We start from the raw sequence: 17,752 nt of genomic DNA on the forward strand, positions 1-17,752 counted from the left end.
CCGCCAGAACTGAAGTATTCTGCCACTTTATACAACCACACTATATACATTTTGGTCCCACAGGAGCGTTACATGAGAGTGTACTTTTGACACTCGCCGTTTACGTCAATATTGCTCAAACATTGTTATATTATATATGGAAATGAAGCGGAATTTAAAGCTCTACATGCTTGTTGCAGGTAAAATCTGCATTTCCTCAATAACAATGGCGAAAACCCAAAAAAAGTTAGAATATGTCTACTTTTTTTACTAATTTTAAAATTTAATTTGTTTTTTCACTATTAAAAGTCATATTACTATTATTTAACATGATATTTTCTTGTAGATAATATTATTGCGAAGAATCTAAGACTAATTAGACTTTTCTAGATGGAATGGTTTGGGAACAATAAGTGTTTAAGTGGAACCTTGCAGTGTTTATAGATTGTCCGCCATTTTCCAAGATGGCGGATTTTGCTACAGTGGGAAAAGTTGGGAATTTTCACAAAATGTTAAGGGAAGCATCCCTAACACATTCCAGTTGGTTTTGCTTTGTTATTAATTTTGCCGAGGTCAGGCCTAGTTTTATCCTACTGGTCTTAGACTATATGTGATGTTACATATTTAACAGTCTCTAATTTGATTATTGACAGTGATAACTGTTAAATTCTTCATAATTAGTTATAAATTACCACATCTCTAAAGAGCAAAGATTGACATGCTTTTTACAGATTATTATTATTCTGAGCATCAACCTTTAGTGTGGGACTCCTGAGAATAAAGTAACAGAATTCCACTGAGCAATAATTTTAGACTTGAGTTATTAAACAAAGCAGAACTATTTTTGAGAGCACTCATGCTATCTAGTCCTACTTTAATAGTATCATTGACTTATAGTCAATGCTTTCGCAGAGGCTAAACAGTTTTTTTTTTAGTTTATATTGGAAACATGCAATATACTAAATTGGCCAAAGACCACAATTTTTTTTAAACATATAATGAGTTCTAGGGTTCAAATAAGTTTACTGAGGAAAAAAATAAACTTGATTCTGTGTTGAATTTGTAGGTTATGGTTGCAGTTGCAAAGAATAGTAATTAATTATGGAGATACCTATTGTAGGGTTAGTACAGTGTAAGGTTGTAGTAAAACTATTAAAAAAGTCTAAAGACAACTAAAAAACAATGGAAATGAAAAAAGGGTTAGAAATAACGGAAAATAATTTATGATCAATAATTTTTTATTACAAACGTACCTCAGTCAGCAACAATCACACATTGTAAGGTAAAACAACAGATATTTGGCACTACTGCGTATGGCTAAGATGTTAACCGACCGTACAGCATTTCACATTCATACATACTTAAATATTTTAACAAATATATACAGTCGATCTATAAAATTAATTTACAATAATACTCGTGGAATACAATACAATTTACATCACATATATGGCGTATATATCGTTTCTCGTAGTTTCTTTGAGCATAATTTCTCTACAAACGGTTCATTTACACTAGAGGATATAAATGTATACACATGGCAATTACATAAGCGTCACTCGGGAGGTGTACTGTACAAGTACGACAATACCAAAATGGCAACAACGGAAATTGGTCAAAACTAGTTACTATTTATTCCCTGACCGTTTAAATCAGAAACGGGTACAATTTGAACAAAATTAATTAATTATACTTCATTAATACTACAGGTAAATTCACATTCGAAGAATTTACAATTTACAGTCTTCGTTATAAAAATGTACACATTATATCTATCACGTATTGTACTGACAAACTTACTCTAATATTAGACGTATTCTTCGGATGGTTTTGCCGCACCGTTGGGCAACCTCAGCGAGGAGGGAACTCTTCCGTTAACAGAATCCGGAAGTTCCGCAATGTCTTTGAACACACCCACTAAACTCTCAAAGTTCGGTCCCCAATTTAATAAATAGTCCCAGCCCAAGGCTGCAGGTATCGCGGAGGGCGAGCCGTTGTTGGGTCGATACAGCGGCCCTCCAACATGAGACAGGTCGTCGTCCGAAGCCACTAATGTGCTTAACGACCCTCTGAAGGATGAGTCAAACCCGTCATACGACGCGGGGGGTGGGGGTGGCTTATTGGGCGTTCCGTTATCCCCACTCCTCCCTCTAGTCTCTTCGTCCGCACTGAGTTTGGTAAATATTACGTCACTCAACTTGTCGCCAGTGACACTGCCGTTGTCATACTCTATCTCACTGCAGGTGAAGGAATCGTTGCCGCTCTCGTCGGTTGACGTAGAACTGTGGTTGTCTCCACCGTTGACGGCCCCATGGTGTAAATGGTGTGCGGTTGTGGCTTGGTTGCCTCCTCGGCCACTAGAGCTCGACACTGCGTCCAGTGTGCTGACGAGACTGGACGTGCGAGGACGCGAGTTGAGCCTGTTGATCTCCTCAGCTGTCAGGCCCATGGCGATGGTCCCGTTGGACACGTCAGGACCTGTCCCTGGTGTCTTTCGACCAGCTGATGAGCTCTGTCCACTCAGCTGGCTCATGACAGGGGAGTTGAGACTCCGCTCGCTATTGCTGTGTAGCACGTCCTTCCCAACCCCGCCAGATGACGACGTTGTGGCTAGCAGAGCAGACTGTAACGGCTTCCCACTGATGTCCTGCAAAAATAACAACACTTATAATTCTATAATTTAATTTAATGATTAAACTAATAGCTTTGAGACAACCAGGGGAGTAGATGTAAATTTTCTAGGGTGGGAAAGCTTACCTTCGTTGAAGAACTGACTGACATCAGGTGATCTAGGACTAAAATGCCTCCCTTATCCGTTCTATCCCTTACATTGTGGTATCCAAAATGCTCACTGATTTTTTGCTTTAAAGACATTTTGTAACCAAACAGCACAAATAGGTTGCTTAATATATAAGATTATTGTAAAAAGCAAGCGAGAACACGTTCCCACAAGTTCTCGCCTCATTACACCACTGAATGTTGTATTAGATCTGCAGTAAAACAGTAACTATGCATCTTAGTGAATGTAATTTATTTCATAAACAACAGGAAAAGATACCAATAAAACAATACAACACTTACAATGATAAAAATCTATGTCACCGACAGAAAATCATTTAAAATTTTTTTAATCACCATTAAAAATAGAATTAGGATTTGGGAAAAAAGTTTGAGTGTTCAGTTGATTGTTACCTGTAACGTAAGTATCCTAGGCATCTGTTGGGACAGCTCACTACTGGGACTGAGCCTTGCCAGTGGTGTACTCTGGTGTTGTATGATCTTGTTGGGAGAGTCCACCCTGGACACAGGCGGGGGAGGGACAGAGCGAGGACTGTCCCGCGGTGGGAAGTGGTGGGGCGAGTGCCGATGCTGCTGCGCCCCTTGGTGCTTGTGGTAGGGCGCTCCAGGAGGCAGGTGGGGAGGAGTTGCCTTGTACTTTCGCAGGTTTGCACCTTCTCGGTAACCTGAAATTAAGAGTTGTTTTTAATGTTGTGATTTTGGTTGTGTCATTTGTGCGCATTGTCACATATCAGCTGGTACGTTATTGAATGAGTTTAGTTTCAATCCTAATTACAGGAGTGTGATTAAATTTAAGGGTGAAAATTGTGGGATGAATTTTAGTTCCATCAGTCTGACATAGAAATTGGAAGCTTTTGAGTTAGGTGTGCTGAGATGCCTGCTTACTGTTTTGAAAATAAACGTCACCCCTAAGATTTTGTAGGTACTGTAACAATTTAATGTGTATTTGATATAAAACTTAAAATTATTTTTAAACATCACAAAGTAATAATATCAACTTGCTTTGTATCATACCTCAAAGTTTTAAAATCTTTTAAAGAATTTCACTTCAAAAATCTAAATTTTTTTCAGTTTTGGCAGCTTATATTTTTTAAATAGCTAAAAGACAGCATAAAATATGAGCCGATTGTGCAACCCAGTTCGACACAAAAAGGATATTGTAACTTCAATCATTTTTCCGAGATGGAATTGTCTAGAAAAAAAACAACTTATGCCGGATCATTAATTCTTATTCTTAGGAAATTGCATACCTCTCTCTATAAAGGATGAATCAAATTTTAAATCATTTAAAGCTAAATTTACAATATATTTAATAGGAAAGGCGCCTTATAAAATTAATAAAAGTTTGGTACTTAAAATGTATATACCTAGACTAGTTTACTGCTATTTGACACTGTTTTTGTATGCATGTAAAGGTAAGGAAAATAAAAATGTTTTGGATTTTGAATTTGTACGCAAGCTCTTAACATAAACCTTGATCCAAACTAAAGCTATTGGTGTGAAACCGCTTTAAAACATGATAACTGTAACTCTGTGAATATAATCGTCATGTTGCATGTGAAATGCTATCATTTTGCAGTTGTACATAAGTGCACCTATCTCAAAGTCTGTATGATTGTTTTTCTAAGTACAATAGCATAGGGGGAAAATACACATTTTAATGTATTGATTAGCGTCCGTACCTTTGTAATGGTAAACTATATCAATGTCTGACGGAGCGATGGAGCTGGCGTTCTCTAGGTCGTAGTGCTCCGGCATCTCAGAGTCCACGCCCACCACGGACGGCTGGTCGTGAGGGTGGTGGGGGAGAGGGGGATGGTGTTCGTCTCTAGGGGGGGGAGACTTTCCCACCACTTCCCTCTCTATGATGTCTGGCCTCTGTGGTCGCTGGTGCTCACTACTGACCGTGTCCTGGTCTTTGTATCTGTGGAAATCATAAATAATTTAACTTACTAGCTCATTGAGTGTGACGTTTGCCTTGATTACTGTGTAATATGAGGTATAGGTAAGTTTTCACAGTTTATCTTGTAATCCTTCGTTTTGGTTTATGTTCCTGGTTTTTGAAATTTGATGTTCCATAGTCAAAAGTATTTTTATTGTTTAGTTTAAAAAACAGTTGAAACTAATCTTTGGCAACCTTTTGACCAGCAAGTACTTTGACCACTCAGCTACCAACCAGTATCTATGACCACACTTAAACATCTGAGGAATCTTATTTAATAATGATTGCAAAACGTTAATTTTAATATTAATTAAAATTTAATTTAAAGTGTATCAAATATGCTGTAAATGTTGATACATTTCCACTCTCGGTTAGTCCCTAAATACTATCCTTGCTGAAAGGTAGTATATTACCTTTTAGATATGAGCTCAGGTCCGACCAAATGGTGACCTCCCACTCCCCTGATGACATCTCCGTTGTCAGTCATAAAGCTAGGCACGGTAGACTCGGGGTGTAGACCAGAACGAGCATCATTGACCGCCCCAGCAACCATGGTCGCACCACCATTCTGCTTCGGGTGAACTACTCCACCACCGCTCTTCTCCTTCTTCTGCTTTCGCAACCGGAACACAACGAAGCTCACGAGGATGGCCACTAGGAGGATCACAAAGAAGACGAGCACCAGAGAGATGCCGATCGAGAGAGGGTCGGTAGAGGCTGCTGCTCCGACTCCAATGGGCCCAGAACATCCGATCAGGACCTTGCCGTAGTGAACAGTCTCGAAGAACACACTTCCAGAGCCGTTCATCGGTTGGATTTCATTGTTGATTGTGAAGTTGGCAAGGCATCCGGAAAAACCTGTAAAGGGTTGTTAATGATTAACATTTATACTTTTAAATGTGCTCAAATGTTAGCAGAAATTGAATGTTTTTATAGATAAAACAATGTTTATTTTTTTATTTCATAGCAAATAAACCAGAAGAGTAAAATTATATTAAACTTTTTAAGGTTTAATATAAATCTTATAAAATGTTCACAATATAATTTCAATCAATCTGGCCATTTTTGAACATTCTAAGTTTTCAAGAGTAGGATCTTTTCCCAACATTATGTAGCTTGAAAAAACCACTTACCATCTTTTTTATATTTACCGTCTTGTGAGTAACAGTACAAGCGTAAATATATGTTTTAAGTGTTAAAAGAGGTTTCTGGTATTTGCTTTACTTGAAAAACAATAAACACATAATCATAATTAATTGTTTCTATTTTAAAGTGTTGAATCTTCTTCTTTTACAGTATTTTTTTAACCTAAACTGCCAGTCACTATATACTAGTGTGTGCAATGGTCCTGCCGTATATGCAAGCCAGTGATGACTGCAATATAGATGAGTAGATGGATGGTTGCAAACCAACTTATAATCACTGAGCTACTGTACTCTGTACTCATATAAATAGAAAAGAAAAATCATTTTAAATAGTCACTAAAAAATACTAATGGTTTTTTTTAATACTCACTGATGGGGACAGAGTCCTGTGCAGGAAAAACGTCCCTCCGCACACCCCCGAGGTACAGGTCAGTCAGGTAAGGGTCTAGGAAGTCATGTACTCCAGCCGTGTCTAGCTCTTCCCCCACCCTCCGACCATCCAACAACACGGCCACCCCTCCCCCTCGGTGTTGAGAGACTAGCGTCAGATTGTGCCACTGGTTATCGGACACTTCACCTCTCTCTCCGAAAGTCATGTTGACCAACGAACCAGCTGAGCCCAGTTGTGATACGTACACCAGCTGACCTCCCACCAGCTGCAAACAATCATTAGGAGTTAGGAAGGTTATCTACACTAGTGTGATGAGCAGGATATTAAACAGAACGTAAAGACAAATGAGTTGAATCAAACACGAGTTGTTTGGCTTATTTGTTGTTTTTAAATTACTTTTACATTATCTTGCGCTTTGTAAAAACTATATTTTATCAACATTTAAACAAGAAATTTGTTAATCTTTGAGAATTTTTACATTACCTCTCTGCAGTAGAGGACTATTAAGCTGGAAGAGTTATATGAGAAATAGTTAATCATTAAAAAAAAACTATTCCTTTAATTCAAAAGTGACTAGACCTATGGTATATCCTCTTGTAAGCAAACAAGTGTAAACAAATCTTAAGATGTATGTTTGACTGTTTGTTGTGTCAGTAACCTGTATTCAAGTAGTGTGTTACAATTTTACTCACCTCCACAGATGTAAAGTCTCTGTTAGTGGCTGAGAAGATGATAACACCGTCCCTGCGTACTGTCCTGAACATAACACTGAGACTCTTGGTTGGCTGGAGGGACGCAGGAGAGTTGATGGACCTCTTCAGTCTCTCATTGCGAGGCAGCCAGAGTGTAGACCCCTTGTAGATTGTATCCAGCAGCTGCATTCTCCGATGAGTTTCCGAAACTTTGAACTCTACGAACCCTCCATCGGTCAACGTGATGGGCTCAATGGCTTCGTTACAATTTGGGGAGACGAGGGTAGATCCTTCGCAAACGCAGGAAATGGAGTTCCATCGGTCATAGCAAGTTCCATAAAGTCCGCAGATCGGTAGTTGTATCGGAGAAGCCAATTCGCTGCTGTCTGGGATCAAGTTGGAAGCTATTCCAGAACACAACGACCTCGACGACCTGCTGCATGTCGAGTCTATCCCGCGGGACTTCAGTGGATTGGTCAGGTTGAGGGGTCTGCCGTTGATTGCGACACTGTGTACACATCCCACAAAGTCGTCAGAGTGAACTTGTCCCGGGCGTTCTAGTATGGGATCAGCTGTCATCAGACCTCCTACATACATCGGATGATTGTTGAAGTTGAGTGTCCTAGAATCATACCAAGGTATTAGAACTCATTGCAAAAGATTCTGATTTCAAGTATCTTTAAATCAAGCTGTTTGCTTTGTTGGTAGAATGTTTAATGTTTAAATATAGAGGTTTCTATTATAGCTTGCTTTACACGTTTATTGACAATTTATATGCTTTGAATGGATAAGATTAGAGTTTTGTTTTGTATGGTCCTTAGCACAATAAAACAGGCCTTATGTCTTGAGTACAGTTACAGTATTATTATAATCCATGCATGTATGTTGTTGGAAGAGCATTGTTTTGATGTTTTATCAGATATTTGAAGTTGCAACTCATTAAAAAAATACCAGAATGTAATATTTGCAGCTTATTTCTATTTATCAAAAATGTTTATGTAATTCAGCTTCAAACTTACCCTGCTGGTCCTATTTCGTTGGCGTAGCAGTTAGAATCTCCTGGTTTACACTCCTGACAGAGATCTCCGTTGTCAGTGCAAGTCCCGATGCTCAGTGAGATGGTTCTTCCGTTCCTGGTTGCTGTCACTTTATGCCACTCTCCATTGGCCAATGAATGTTTGTCTCCACTGACTGCTACAGATGTGATCGCGGTCCTGGCTCCTCCATATGAGAACACTGCTCTTCCACCCACTAGTTCCAAGGCCACAAAGTCTGATCTTCCTCCTGTCTGTGCTCCAAAGTTGTAAATGAGAAGAGAATCTGGTTTGGTTGTAGAGAAGATCATCGAAATATCGTTGGTGCTTGCATCCAATGGCTGGAAAGTCATGAAGGACAGTTCCTTGAAGCCATATGTAGATTTCTCACAGTGTCTCCCGTGTCTTGAGTCTGGGCAGCTACATCTATAACCTGGCTTGAGGCTGATACACAATCCGCCATTGAGGCACGGGTTGGGGCGACAAGAATCAGCAATCGTTTCACACTGATTACCACGGAAGCCGGGTCGGCAAAGACAGAAGAAACTAGAACCATCAGGACTCTCTCTGCAGGAGCCGCCATTTTTACAAGGATTGTTGTTGCAAATATCACTTTTCTCAGCTTCACAAAATCGGCCCTCTCGCATCGGTGGACAGATGCATTGGAAATCAAATCCTTGTCTTCTACAAGAGCCTCCAGATTGGCAGGGATTGGGTGAACAAGGATCCTGCCTTCGTTCACAACGCTTTCCAGTGAAACTCTCAGCACACCTGCATACAAAATCGTGGCTGACAAGTGGGGATGTAAATATTAAAGTTTGGCTGTCGGTAATTCTTGTATCTTCGTAAACACTGATGCCATCACTGCATATACCACCGTTCTCACAAATTGGATTTTGACATGGAGAATATCCCACGGAGATGAAAGAAGACTGCACCAATTGTTGTATCACATCGTGTTTTCTTGAGAGTACATCCGTTACATGTGCCTTATTCCGATATCCCTTAGCACCTTTCACAGCCACTGCGAGTTCTAAGCCATTGTCTCTCTCTTGCATACTGTATAAATACGGAGAATCACCAACATCAAAAGTCGATTTCAGCAAGTCTACGAACCCTTTGTAGTAGTTGGTTAAAAATTTGTGAGAAGTTGTGTTTTCTATACGAATGGTGATACTGTTTTCAACAGTGGCATTATCAAAAGAAAGGAATTCTATGGAAATCATGGACACAACATCTGGGTGCCTTCCGTCGTTGCCAGATATGCTTAGTGAGAATCCTGGGCCCATAGCGACTCTGGAAGTGTGCAGACTGCATCCAGAGGGGATGCTGAAGATGCCTCTTGTGACTGGGTTGCTGATCAACTTGCACTGGTATTCTCCAGACGTGTCAGGATCATTGGGATGTACATCACCAATCTTGCCAATAGGAAATGCATCATTGAATGTGTGAACCAACACATGGACTGCTCTTGGAGACGAAGGACTGTCGTTCTGGTCCAGCACTGTGATGGTTACTGGATGCTGTGATCTCATCCTTGGCTCGCCACTGTCTTCCACTTCCACCTAAACATACAATTTACGTTGGTTAGAAATTAAATTCTTAATTTTACAAACACAGGTTTATTAGTTTTAGTGTTAGTTGTTTTCTAAAACAAAAATGTTTATGATAAAACTTAATTTTTCTTCCATTTAAACAATTTACTATGAACTTCAGACTATGCCTTGTACTTCATTAGTTAGGTGTTAAGAATTAGAATACAAATTAACTAATTACAATTTGTTTAAATCAAAATATAAATTATAACAAAACTAACTACACATAATAATCAAAATTACAACTCACCAAAATATCCAGCTGAGGTGTCATCTCTCGGTCAATCATTTCAGTGGTTTTTACAATCCCAGTGTTCGGCTCAATAGTAACAAGGTCACGATGTTTGCCTCCCACCAGTCTGTAGGTAAAAGGTGCTCCATTAGGTGGCAGATCTGGATCGATGGCAGTAAGCTTCATGACACTGGTGTTTGCTGGTTCATTTTCAGTCACATATCCCACCACGTTGGGCGGATCAAATATTGGTCCGTTGTCATTGATATCCAGCACCGTGATACGCACCTCTGTCGTGCCAGTCTCTGGGGGAGAGCCAGTGTCGATAGCACCGATGATCAATGTGTAAATGGGAATCACCTCTCGATCCAGCTGAAGGGTATTTTCAATAATTCCAGTTTGAGGATCAATTTTGAAGGCTTTATCGGTGTTACCATTTATGATAGAGTAGCTAAACTGATTGTTCTGTGGGCGAACGTCTTTGTCCACTGCTTGAACTGAAATAACTTTTGTTCCGATTTGCACTCCTTCAGAGACCTCCACTTCGTACAGTTCTTCAACAAACTCTGGTGGATCGTTGCCATCTTGGATGGACACGATGATTTGAGCTTCATCAGTGTCATTCCCTCGAATCCCTCCACTGTTTTTGGCCATAACAGTGAGCACTACTCTGTTTTGAGTTTCTCTGTCTAATCTTCGAGACACTGATATAACTCCTGATTCTGGGGTGATTGAGAATCCTCTATCATTACTAGAGCCAACAAGAAGATAGTATACTTTTCCATCGTCCCCAGCGTCTTGATCTGTTGCTTGTATCATTCCCACACTTGTGCCTACTTCAGCTGATTCGGATACATCAAAGTGGAACACTGGCTGTACAAATCGAGGATAGTATTCATTTACACCTGTTACGTGAACTATAACTTTTGTTGACCCGTACATAGGAGAATCTGGATTTACAGCTAAAATGTCAAGCGTATACGTACTTCTCTCTTCAAAATCAAATTTAGCTCTCGAATATATGGCACCTGTTTTTAATTCAATACTAAACACGTCTTTCCCAGATCCTCCGACAATAGAATACTGTATAATGGCATTCTTTGGGGAATCTACATCTTCAGCTGAAACGTTGTATACAAATGTTTTCGGTGGTGAATTTTCGGCAATATAAGCTTGGTATGTAGACTGATTGAACTGAGGAGCGTTGTCATTTATATCAGTCAGTATCACAGTGAGCATGGCTTTTGTCTGATGCGGCTTGAATCCTAGATCTGTTGCTGTAATGTTAAGTTTGTACTCGTGAATTGTATCGTAATCTAATGGTTTCAAAATGGTAACTGCTCCTGTTATAGGGTGAACTTGAAAATCTTTGTTGGCGTTTCCTCCAGATATCGAGTATCGCACCATTCCGTTTGGACCTTCGTCACTGTCCGCAGCTGCTACAGTCACGATTGTTGAGCCGATAGGTTCGTTCTCTGGCACTATCACTTGGTAGCTCAGTGCTGTGAACACTGGACTGTATCTGTTCTCCCCCGTCACTACGAGACTGACGGTGACTTGATCTTGCTGAGGAGGAACGCCGTGATCAACAGCTCGGACAATTACATTGTACTGCTTCAGCACCCTCTCACCTCCTTCAAGAGATTTTGCCAACGTTATCCATCCCGTCATTTTGTCAACTTTGAACAATTCAGTTCCGTTACCACCGATTTTAATGTATTCGATCTCAGCATTTATGCCAAAGTCCAAGTCGTCCTTAGCTTCCACTTGTAATATATCTTGGCCGACATAAGCACTTTCGAGCACCGGGGTGAAATACTCTCTCTTCTCGAACTTAGGGGCGTTGTTGTTGGCATCTACCACGTTGATAGTAACCAGGCATTCAGAAGACATTGGAGGTTTACCGTTGTCTGTGGCCAGGACTGTGAGTGGATATTGGTTTTCTGGTGAAGAGTCTAAAGCTGTGTATTTGTACCTGAGAGCTCTCTTGGAAAACAGCTCTCCACTCGCAGGATCAATTGTAAACAAGTCTGACGGATGTTTCAAGGAGTAAGAAATCACAGAGTTGGGTCCTTGTTTGTCTCTGTCAGTAGCTATAACCTGACCTACAAACACTACATTTCTTTGAAGCTCTGGGAAATTAAAGCTGTAGTAAGATTCTTCAAATTCAGGCGCATTGTCGTTTTGATCTTGAATAGTGATTGTAAGCGGAGTTTCAGCTCTCCAAGAACCATCTACGGCTGCTACTTTCAATAGATATTCATCTTGAGTTTCTCTATCCAAAGGGCCAACAACAGTCACATTGCCAGTGCTAGAATCAATGGCAAACTTTCTCCCAGGGTTTTCTGTAAAGCTATAGGTAGCGTTTGCATTTTCTCCAATATCAAGATCTGAGCTTGTGACACGAATGACAAAAGCACCAGGTTCAGCATTTTCAGTCACATTTACACTAAACAACCTAGTAAATCTCGGAGGGTTATCATTTTTGTCTAGAACTGTGACAAGAACTGTGGTGGTTCCAGTCATTTGAGGCACTCCTTGGTCTAGTACTTCGACTGTCAAAAGGTAGCTTGAGATTGTCTCTCTGTCCAAACGATAATTTGTAAAAATATCACCAGTTTCTGAGTCCAGAGTAAAAGCTCCTTCTCCATCATCACTCAACCTGTAAGTGACTTTACCGTTCACCCCAGAGTCCGCATCAGTCGCTCTTACTCTTACAACTTTTTGTGGAGGAGGTTCTTCTTCCAATATAGTGGGGTTGTACAGACTAGATTCAAACACCGGAGGGTTATCGTTGGCATCAGTTACATTGATGATGAGCTGCAGCACCGTTCTCAGGGGAGGATTGTCAGAATCTCTCGCTTCTACCCACACTTCGTACTGAGGGGCTGTTTCATAGTCTAAGCCACCTCCTGAAACCAACACTTCGCCAGTGTTTGCATCCATTCTCAAAGCATCTCCAATGTTACCTCCCGCTATGGCGAATCTGACACCACCCACAGCACCCAGCTTTGGAGAAGAGGCGGTCAGTTTGGTAATCACTCTGCCAGCAGCGACGTCTTCAGACAAGGTGAACTTTGTTTCTTTCGGCGCTGTGATGACTGGGAACAGATGTCTGGGCCACAGTTTGACAACCAACTCTGCAGTTGCAGACTTAACTTCTTTCCCTCTGTCGGTCGCTTGTATCTGTAGCCTATATACTGTGTCGTCTCCTCCTCTGTTGTCTTCTAACCGCAGCTCCTGAGCAGCTTTGATAACTCCTGTCTCTTTGTTGATGGTAAACTTGGAGACGTCCTCTCCACTCAAGAAATAGACGATGTGTCTGTTCTCACCATCATCTTCATCCACAGCCTTAGCGCCAAAAACAAATTGACCTAGAACAGAAAATGTACTTGTAGAGTAACAATGCAGTTAAGACAGAACAATTAACTAAAGAAAGAAAAAGTTATATAGTTTAGACAACCAAGAAGTCTTTGTAAGGACCATTGTAAGGGATACCTATACATTACATCTTAGAGACAGCAATCAAAAAATTACCAGTACGTATGTCTCTGAAAATGTTTGGGTACCAAGTAAAAGAAAACAAACCATTCCTCAAGATCATATAACTGTGGTTTTATTTTTTGTTTAAACACAAACTTTATGTTAAAACATTGACATAAAACGGTGAATAAATTGCAGCATAAATTTTGGAAACCACCTCACGTTATAAGTGAAATTTTCTTTTTACAGCTCCAAAAACATTCCTCATTCTTGTTCTTTAACTCTAAAAATCGAATGTTTAGCCCAAACCAACCAGGTTGCTGTCGCACTTACCAGGCATGGTGCGGTCAGGAATATGCACGGTGTAGCCTGCCGAGGCGAACTGTGGAGCGTTGTCGTTATCGTCAGTGACAGTGACTGTGAGGTTGACAGCCGTGGCTCGTGGCTCAGTGACACTACAGTCTTGTGCTACTAAGGTGAGGTAGTAAACTCCGACTTCCTCCCGGTCCAGGGATACTGTGGTTGTTACGAGACCAGAGTCGCTGTCCACTGAAAACCTCTCCATGTTCTCCCCAAGTAGACTGTATCTGTGGACAAGAATGATGCATTAGTTGTATGACTTGGGGGGAAATAAGGTTTCGTTATCTAAACAATCTTGTTCTAGGACTTAAAGTCATTTTTGAGAAGCTAATATTTTACGACTGTTGGGTAGTTCATTAATTGAAAAAATATCAGATAAAAACTTTGATGGAAGCAATTTTTCTCAGGATATAATCAGGAATCTTCATATTCAAAGATCAGTGCCTTAACAACTCAGATACATATATAAATAACCCAAAATCCTGTTGAAAGATTACATAAAATTTTGTCTCATGTCAAACTTATTTTACGGAATTTTATTTTTTACTATTTGTACTAATCACTATTTGTACCGTTTTCTTTCAGGGATATCACACTTTTTATTGCCTTGTTCAGTGGGTAAATGGGTTAATAAACGTTCCTTAAGAGATGTAATAGCTGTATGTATCCTCTTAAAATACCTACATTCGTATGGTCGCCATTTCATAAGAAAGTACAAAAGTATAAAGTACTTATGTAAATTTAGCAGTTTAAATTAGTTTGAATTATTAAAAAGTGTCAATTATCACATCTATTTATAAGTCCATTATTATTTTAATAAGCTATTAAAAACAATCCTCTTTAAGATTACCCAAAACATTCATCTTGTCAATCAATAAGCCTGTTACTAATGGAAACATCAAACTGTTCAGCATTTTCTCTGTGATTTTATCAAGAAAACAGAAAAGCTTACAAAAGTGCACTTCAAGGGTGGGGGGAATGTACTACAGGGATTGACCCTTGCTTGACCCCAGTCATATGTCAACAATATGCATTATTGTTTCCACTTTAAGTCATTTAATCAGCACTCTAGTTGAACACAAGTACATTATTCAGTAGCCCAGAACCCAGAGTCATTTATCTACTCAGTCACTGCAGTGTCTGGTGCTAGATGACCTTAGTCTCTACAGATACTCATATTAGGCCTAACTGGTTTTGTTGCTCAATGCACACTCTCTATCTCAGCTTGTTCCATTTGCATTTGAATTGTGTGATTATTTAGTGTCTATTACTTATTTGATAAGGGGACATTTCAGAACAGTTCAGCTAACTGGATAACCACTAACTGTCTGGTTTTGCTCTAGTTTTCTGATATGGAAGTTTGAAATATACTTTTATCATTTAACTGAACTTTCTCAAATTTGTGGATATTTGGTTTCTTTGACTGTATTGAATTGAGTATTGTTTCCAGGTGAGGTAGGTCTAAAATAGATTCATAAAAACAGTAACTGTATCGTATCTAATTGTGTAGCAATATTAAAAAAAGGTTTATATAATATTTTGTCTCAACTAAATATAAATAAACGGATCCCTTCAATTTGTTGTGTTATGAAATCTTGTCCGGAAATAGCTAACCAACAAAGCCGATCAAGAGCCAAATAAAGCTTCTCAATGCACTATGCCAACTTCATCAATTGAAAATTTTGTTTGAATTGAGGTAGAACATCTTTTCCAGCCATTGTATAGGGATGTTGCTAATAAATCTGATACCTATCTATTAGTATATAAGACATAATTTTTAGCCACAATTGCATCATAAACCATCAACCTGATTTACTTGACAACTTTCATAATGTATAAATCATAAACTCGTCTAAGTCGAAACTAATCAACAGCCCATAAAGCAATTAAGATGTAAACTCCAAGGTCTCCTACCCAGTACCAGAGCAAGAGTAATGCAGGCATAAGGTCATTTGAGTTGGCTTTCTCACAGCCCACGCATCATGCGCATTGCAACTGCAAGTGTTGACATGTTTATGTATCCAGTTGTATGCATTTTTCTTCCCGTTGTGGATAAATTAAAGGTAATGAAAGCGAAAGGACGTTTTGCAATCATGTGTGAGAAAGATGTTTATGAAAAAGCACAAATGTTGATTAATATTTAATAGTGAAAACTGTAGAAAAACATTACTTGATACTTTTTTTACAAAAAGCGTATTTTTTGCATGAGAAAAACTGACGTGTAACTGAATTGGTGCTTCATTTTTTATACATATCTTTTAAGAGCAAACGTCAGTGGCATTTGTAATGACGTAATCACAAACACTTTCTTGGAAAAGCGGCATAAACCCTTGAGTTTATTTAAATTTATTTAGATATGCTGATCACACAAGATGCAAAATTCCCTCATGCAACATACTCAATTCATCTTCTTTTACACTAAAGTTATGCTGGAATTTTTTTTTTCATTCGTAAAGCAACCTTGACAAGTGAAATTTCAGTAGGGTTTCCATTTACCTAATCTTAGCATTTAAGCCAGCATCCTTATCCTGAGCGTGGGCCTGTAGCACAGAGGTTCCCGAGGGAAGATTTTCCGCTACCGAGACAGAGTAGACCTGCCGCTCAAACTCCGGACTGTGGTCGTTGACGTCCTGAACAACTACATGGACAGTCCCAGCCCCAGTCAGAGGAGGTGTACCTGAAAACACAAACGTTAGATATTAAGTATTTAAAAAATGAATACTAGATTACCACATTCAATGACGCCAACTCTAGGATGTTTAGATTGTTGAATGGATGAGATGACAAGTTTGTTACTGACTAACAGAATAAGATCAGCTAGTTTTAGAGCCAGGACTATGTTTTTAAAGCCCAAAGATCAACGACGGCTGAGTTCAGTGTCAAGGCATCCATTTCCCTACCCAGCTATACCTGGAATTGAGGATTGAATGCAAGGATCCATAATCTGTTACTTGTGTGAAAAAAAAACTTATAGTGTGCACAGCATAAATAAACAACCTACTACAGTACAGTATATAATATCTTTGACACCCTTGCCGTTATGAAATATTGTTGTTTATAGTAGAATAAAAATTTACAGCATTTTTCAGTAAATTAAGATATTTATTGCTAAGGTCTTACAAAAAATTTCAGAACTATAGTGTAAAAGTATTGTTTTGCAAATTTGTATGACGTATTGTAACAATGTTGACACATACTGTATTGTAATGGATGGACTTTAGATTTATCTAATAGCGTTATTACCTAAAGAGTACTGTAGGTACTTTCTAAAATGTTAGAAAACCTAATAAAATTAAAATAAGCCTAAAATTTGCAAGATTAAGAATTATGTATCCTTTCCAAACTGGATATTTTATGAAGATCCTACCTGTCCGGTAATTTTATAGCATGATCTGAGTAATGTTTTTCTTTTTTTTTTTTGTACACTTCCGCAATATTTCACAAAGACGTAGCCCCATCCTTCTCAAGGATGGGATGTGGGAAAAGCGAGTAGAAAGAGCGGCGTAGGAGTACCGCCGTGACGTAACCTTGAACCTATCATGATTCTGTCATGGCAGGCCGAGCCGCCATATGGTTACTGGCGAATTGATGGACCGTCCTACATCCCACAGGCAACATGATTAGCGAGAGCAGCTCCAAGTAGATAGGTTTGGTGGGAAATTCAAAACTTGAGAAAACTGTTGGTAAATCAAGTAAACACTATACGTTTCAAGATCTGACCCCGTGATTACGTCTTCATTAGAAAGTGATTTGTTTATTTTTATCTACATCAAAATTGGAGGATCAAACCTAAAACTGTTAATGGCCTCTTAGAAAACTGCGGTCACAAAAGGGTGTGTATGAATTAAATACCCACGTTGTCCTGGGTACGTCAGCACACCATTACAAATTTAAACGTATCAACTTCATAACTTTACAAGGATTTGTCCACCTTAGATGATGAAATATCTGACTGTATATCCCAGGAAACGTCAATGGTCAAATAAAATACGCACATAACGCGCACCATATGCAGGATATCCGTGGGCGTAGCAATTTCCCATGATAGTAGGTATTCTGTCTAGCTTGTCCTTGCTGACTCCCTCTACACCACATTCACT

The 17,752-nt window shown here is 39.3% G+C and overlaps 1 protein-coding gene across 1 annotated transcript in view; it reads right to left on the bottom strand.

Annotated features, from left to right (window-relative positions):
* Positions 1–1,199: 1,199 nt before the first annotated feature.
* LOC128983945 (cadherin-related tumor suppressor-like) overlaps positions 1,200–17,752 on the bottom strand; it is a 195,398-nt gene continuing 178,845 nt past the window's right edge. The window contains exons 8-17 of the mRNA XM_054403221.1: positions 16,149–16,329; positions 13,626–13,879; positions 9,828–13,183; positions 7,968–9,547; positions 6,949–7,570; positions 6,236–6,521; positions 5,134–5,578; positions 4,461–4,702; positions 3,172–3,443; positions 1,200–2,626 (exon numbers count right to left, since the gene is read on the bottom strand). Coding sequence (XP_054259196.1) covers positions 1,787–2,626; positions 3,172–3,443; positions 4,461–4,702; positions 5,134–5,578; positions 6,236–6,521; positions 6,949–7,570; positions 7,968–9,547; positions 9,828–13,183; positions 13,626–13,879; positions 16,149–16,329 — 8,078 coding nt within the window. The 3' untranslated portion in view covers positions 1,200–1,786. The remainder of the gene's footprint in view (positions 2,627–3,171; positions 3,444–4,460; positions 4,703–5,133; positions 5,579–6,235; positions 6,522–6,948; positions 7,571–7,967; positions 9,548–9,827; positions 13,184–13,625; positions 13,880–16,148; positions 16,330–17,752) is intronic.

Source organism: Macrosteles quadrilineatus, unplaced genomic scaffold, assembly GCF_028750875.1.
Source record: "Macrosteles quadrilineatus isolate MER2022 unplaced genomic scaffold, UCM_ALF_1.0 Scaffold_2__2_contigs__length_208266976, whole genome shotgun sequence".
In the NCBI taxonomy this organism is placed as follows: domain Eukaryota; kingdom Metazoa; phylum Arthropoda; class Insecta; order Hemiptera; family Cicadellidae; genus Macrosteles; species Macrosteles quadrilineatus.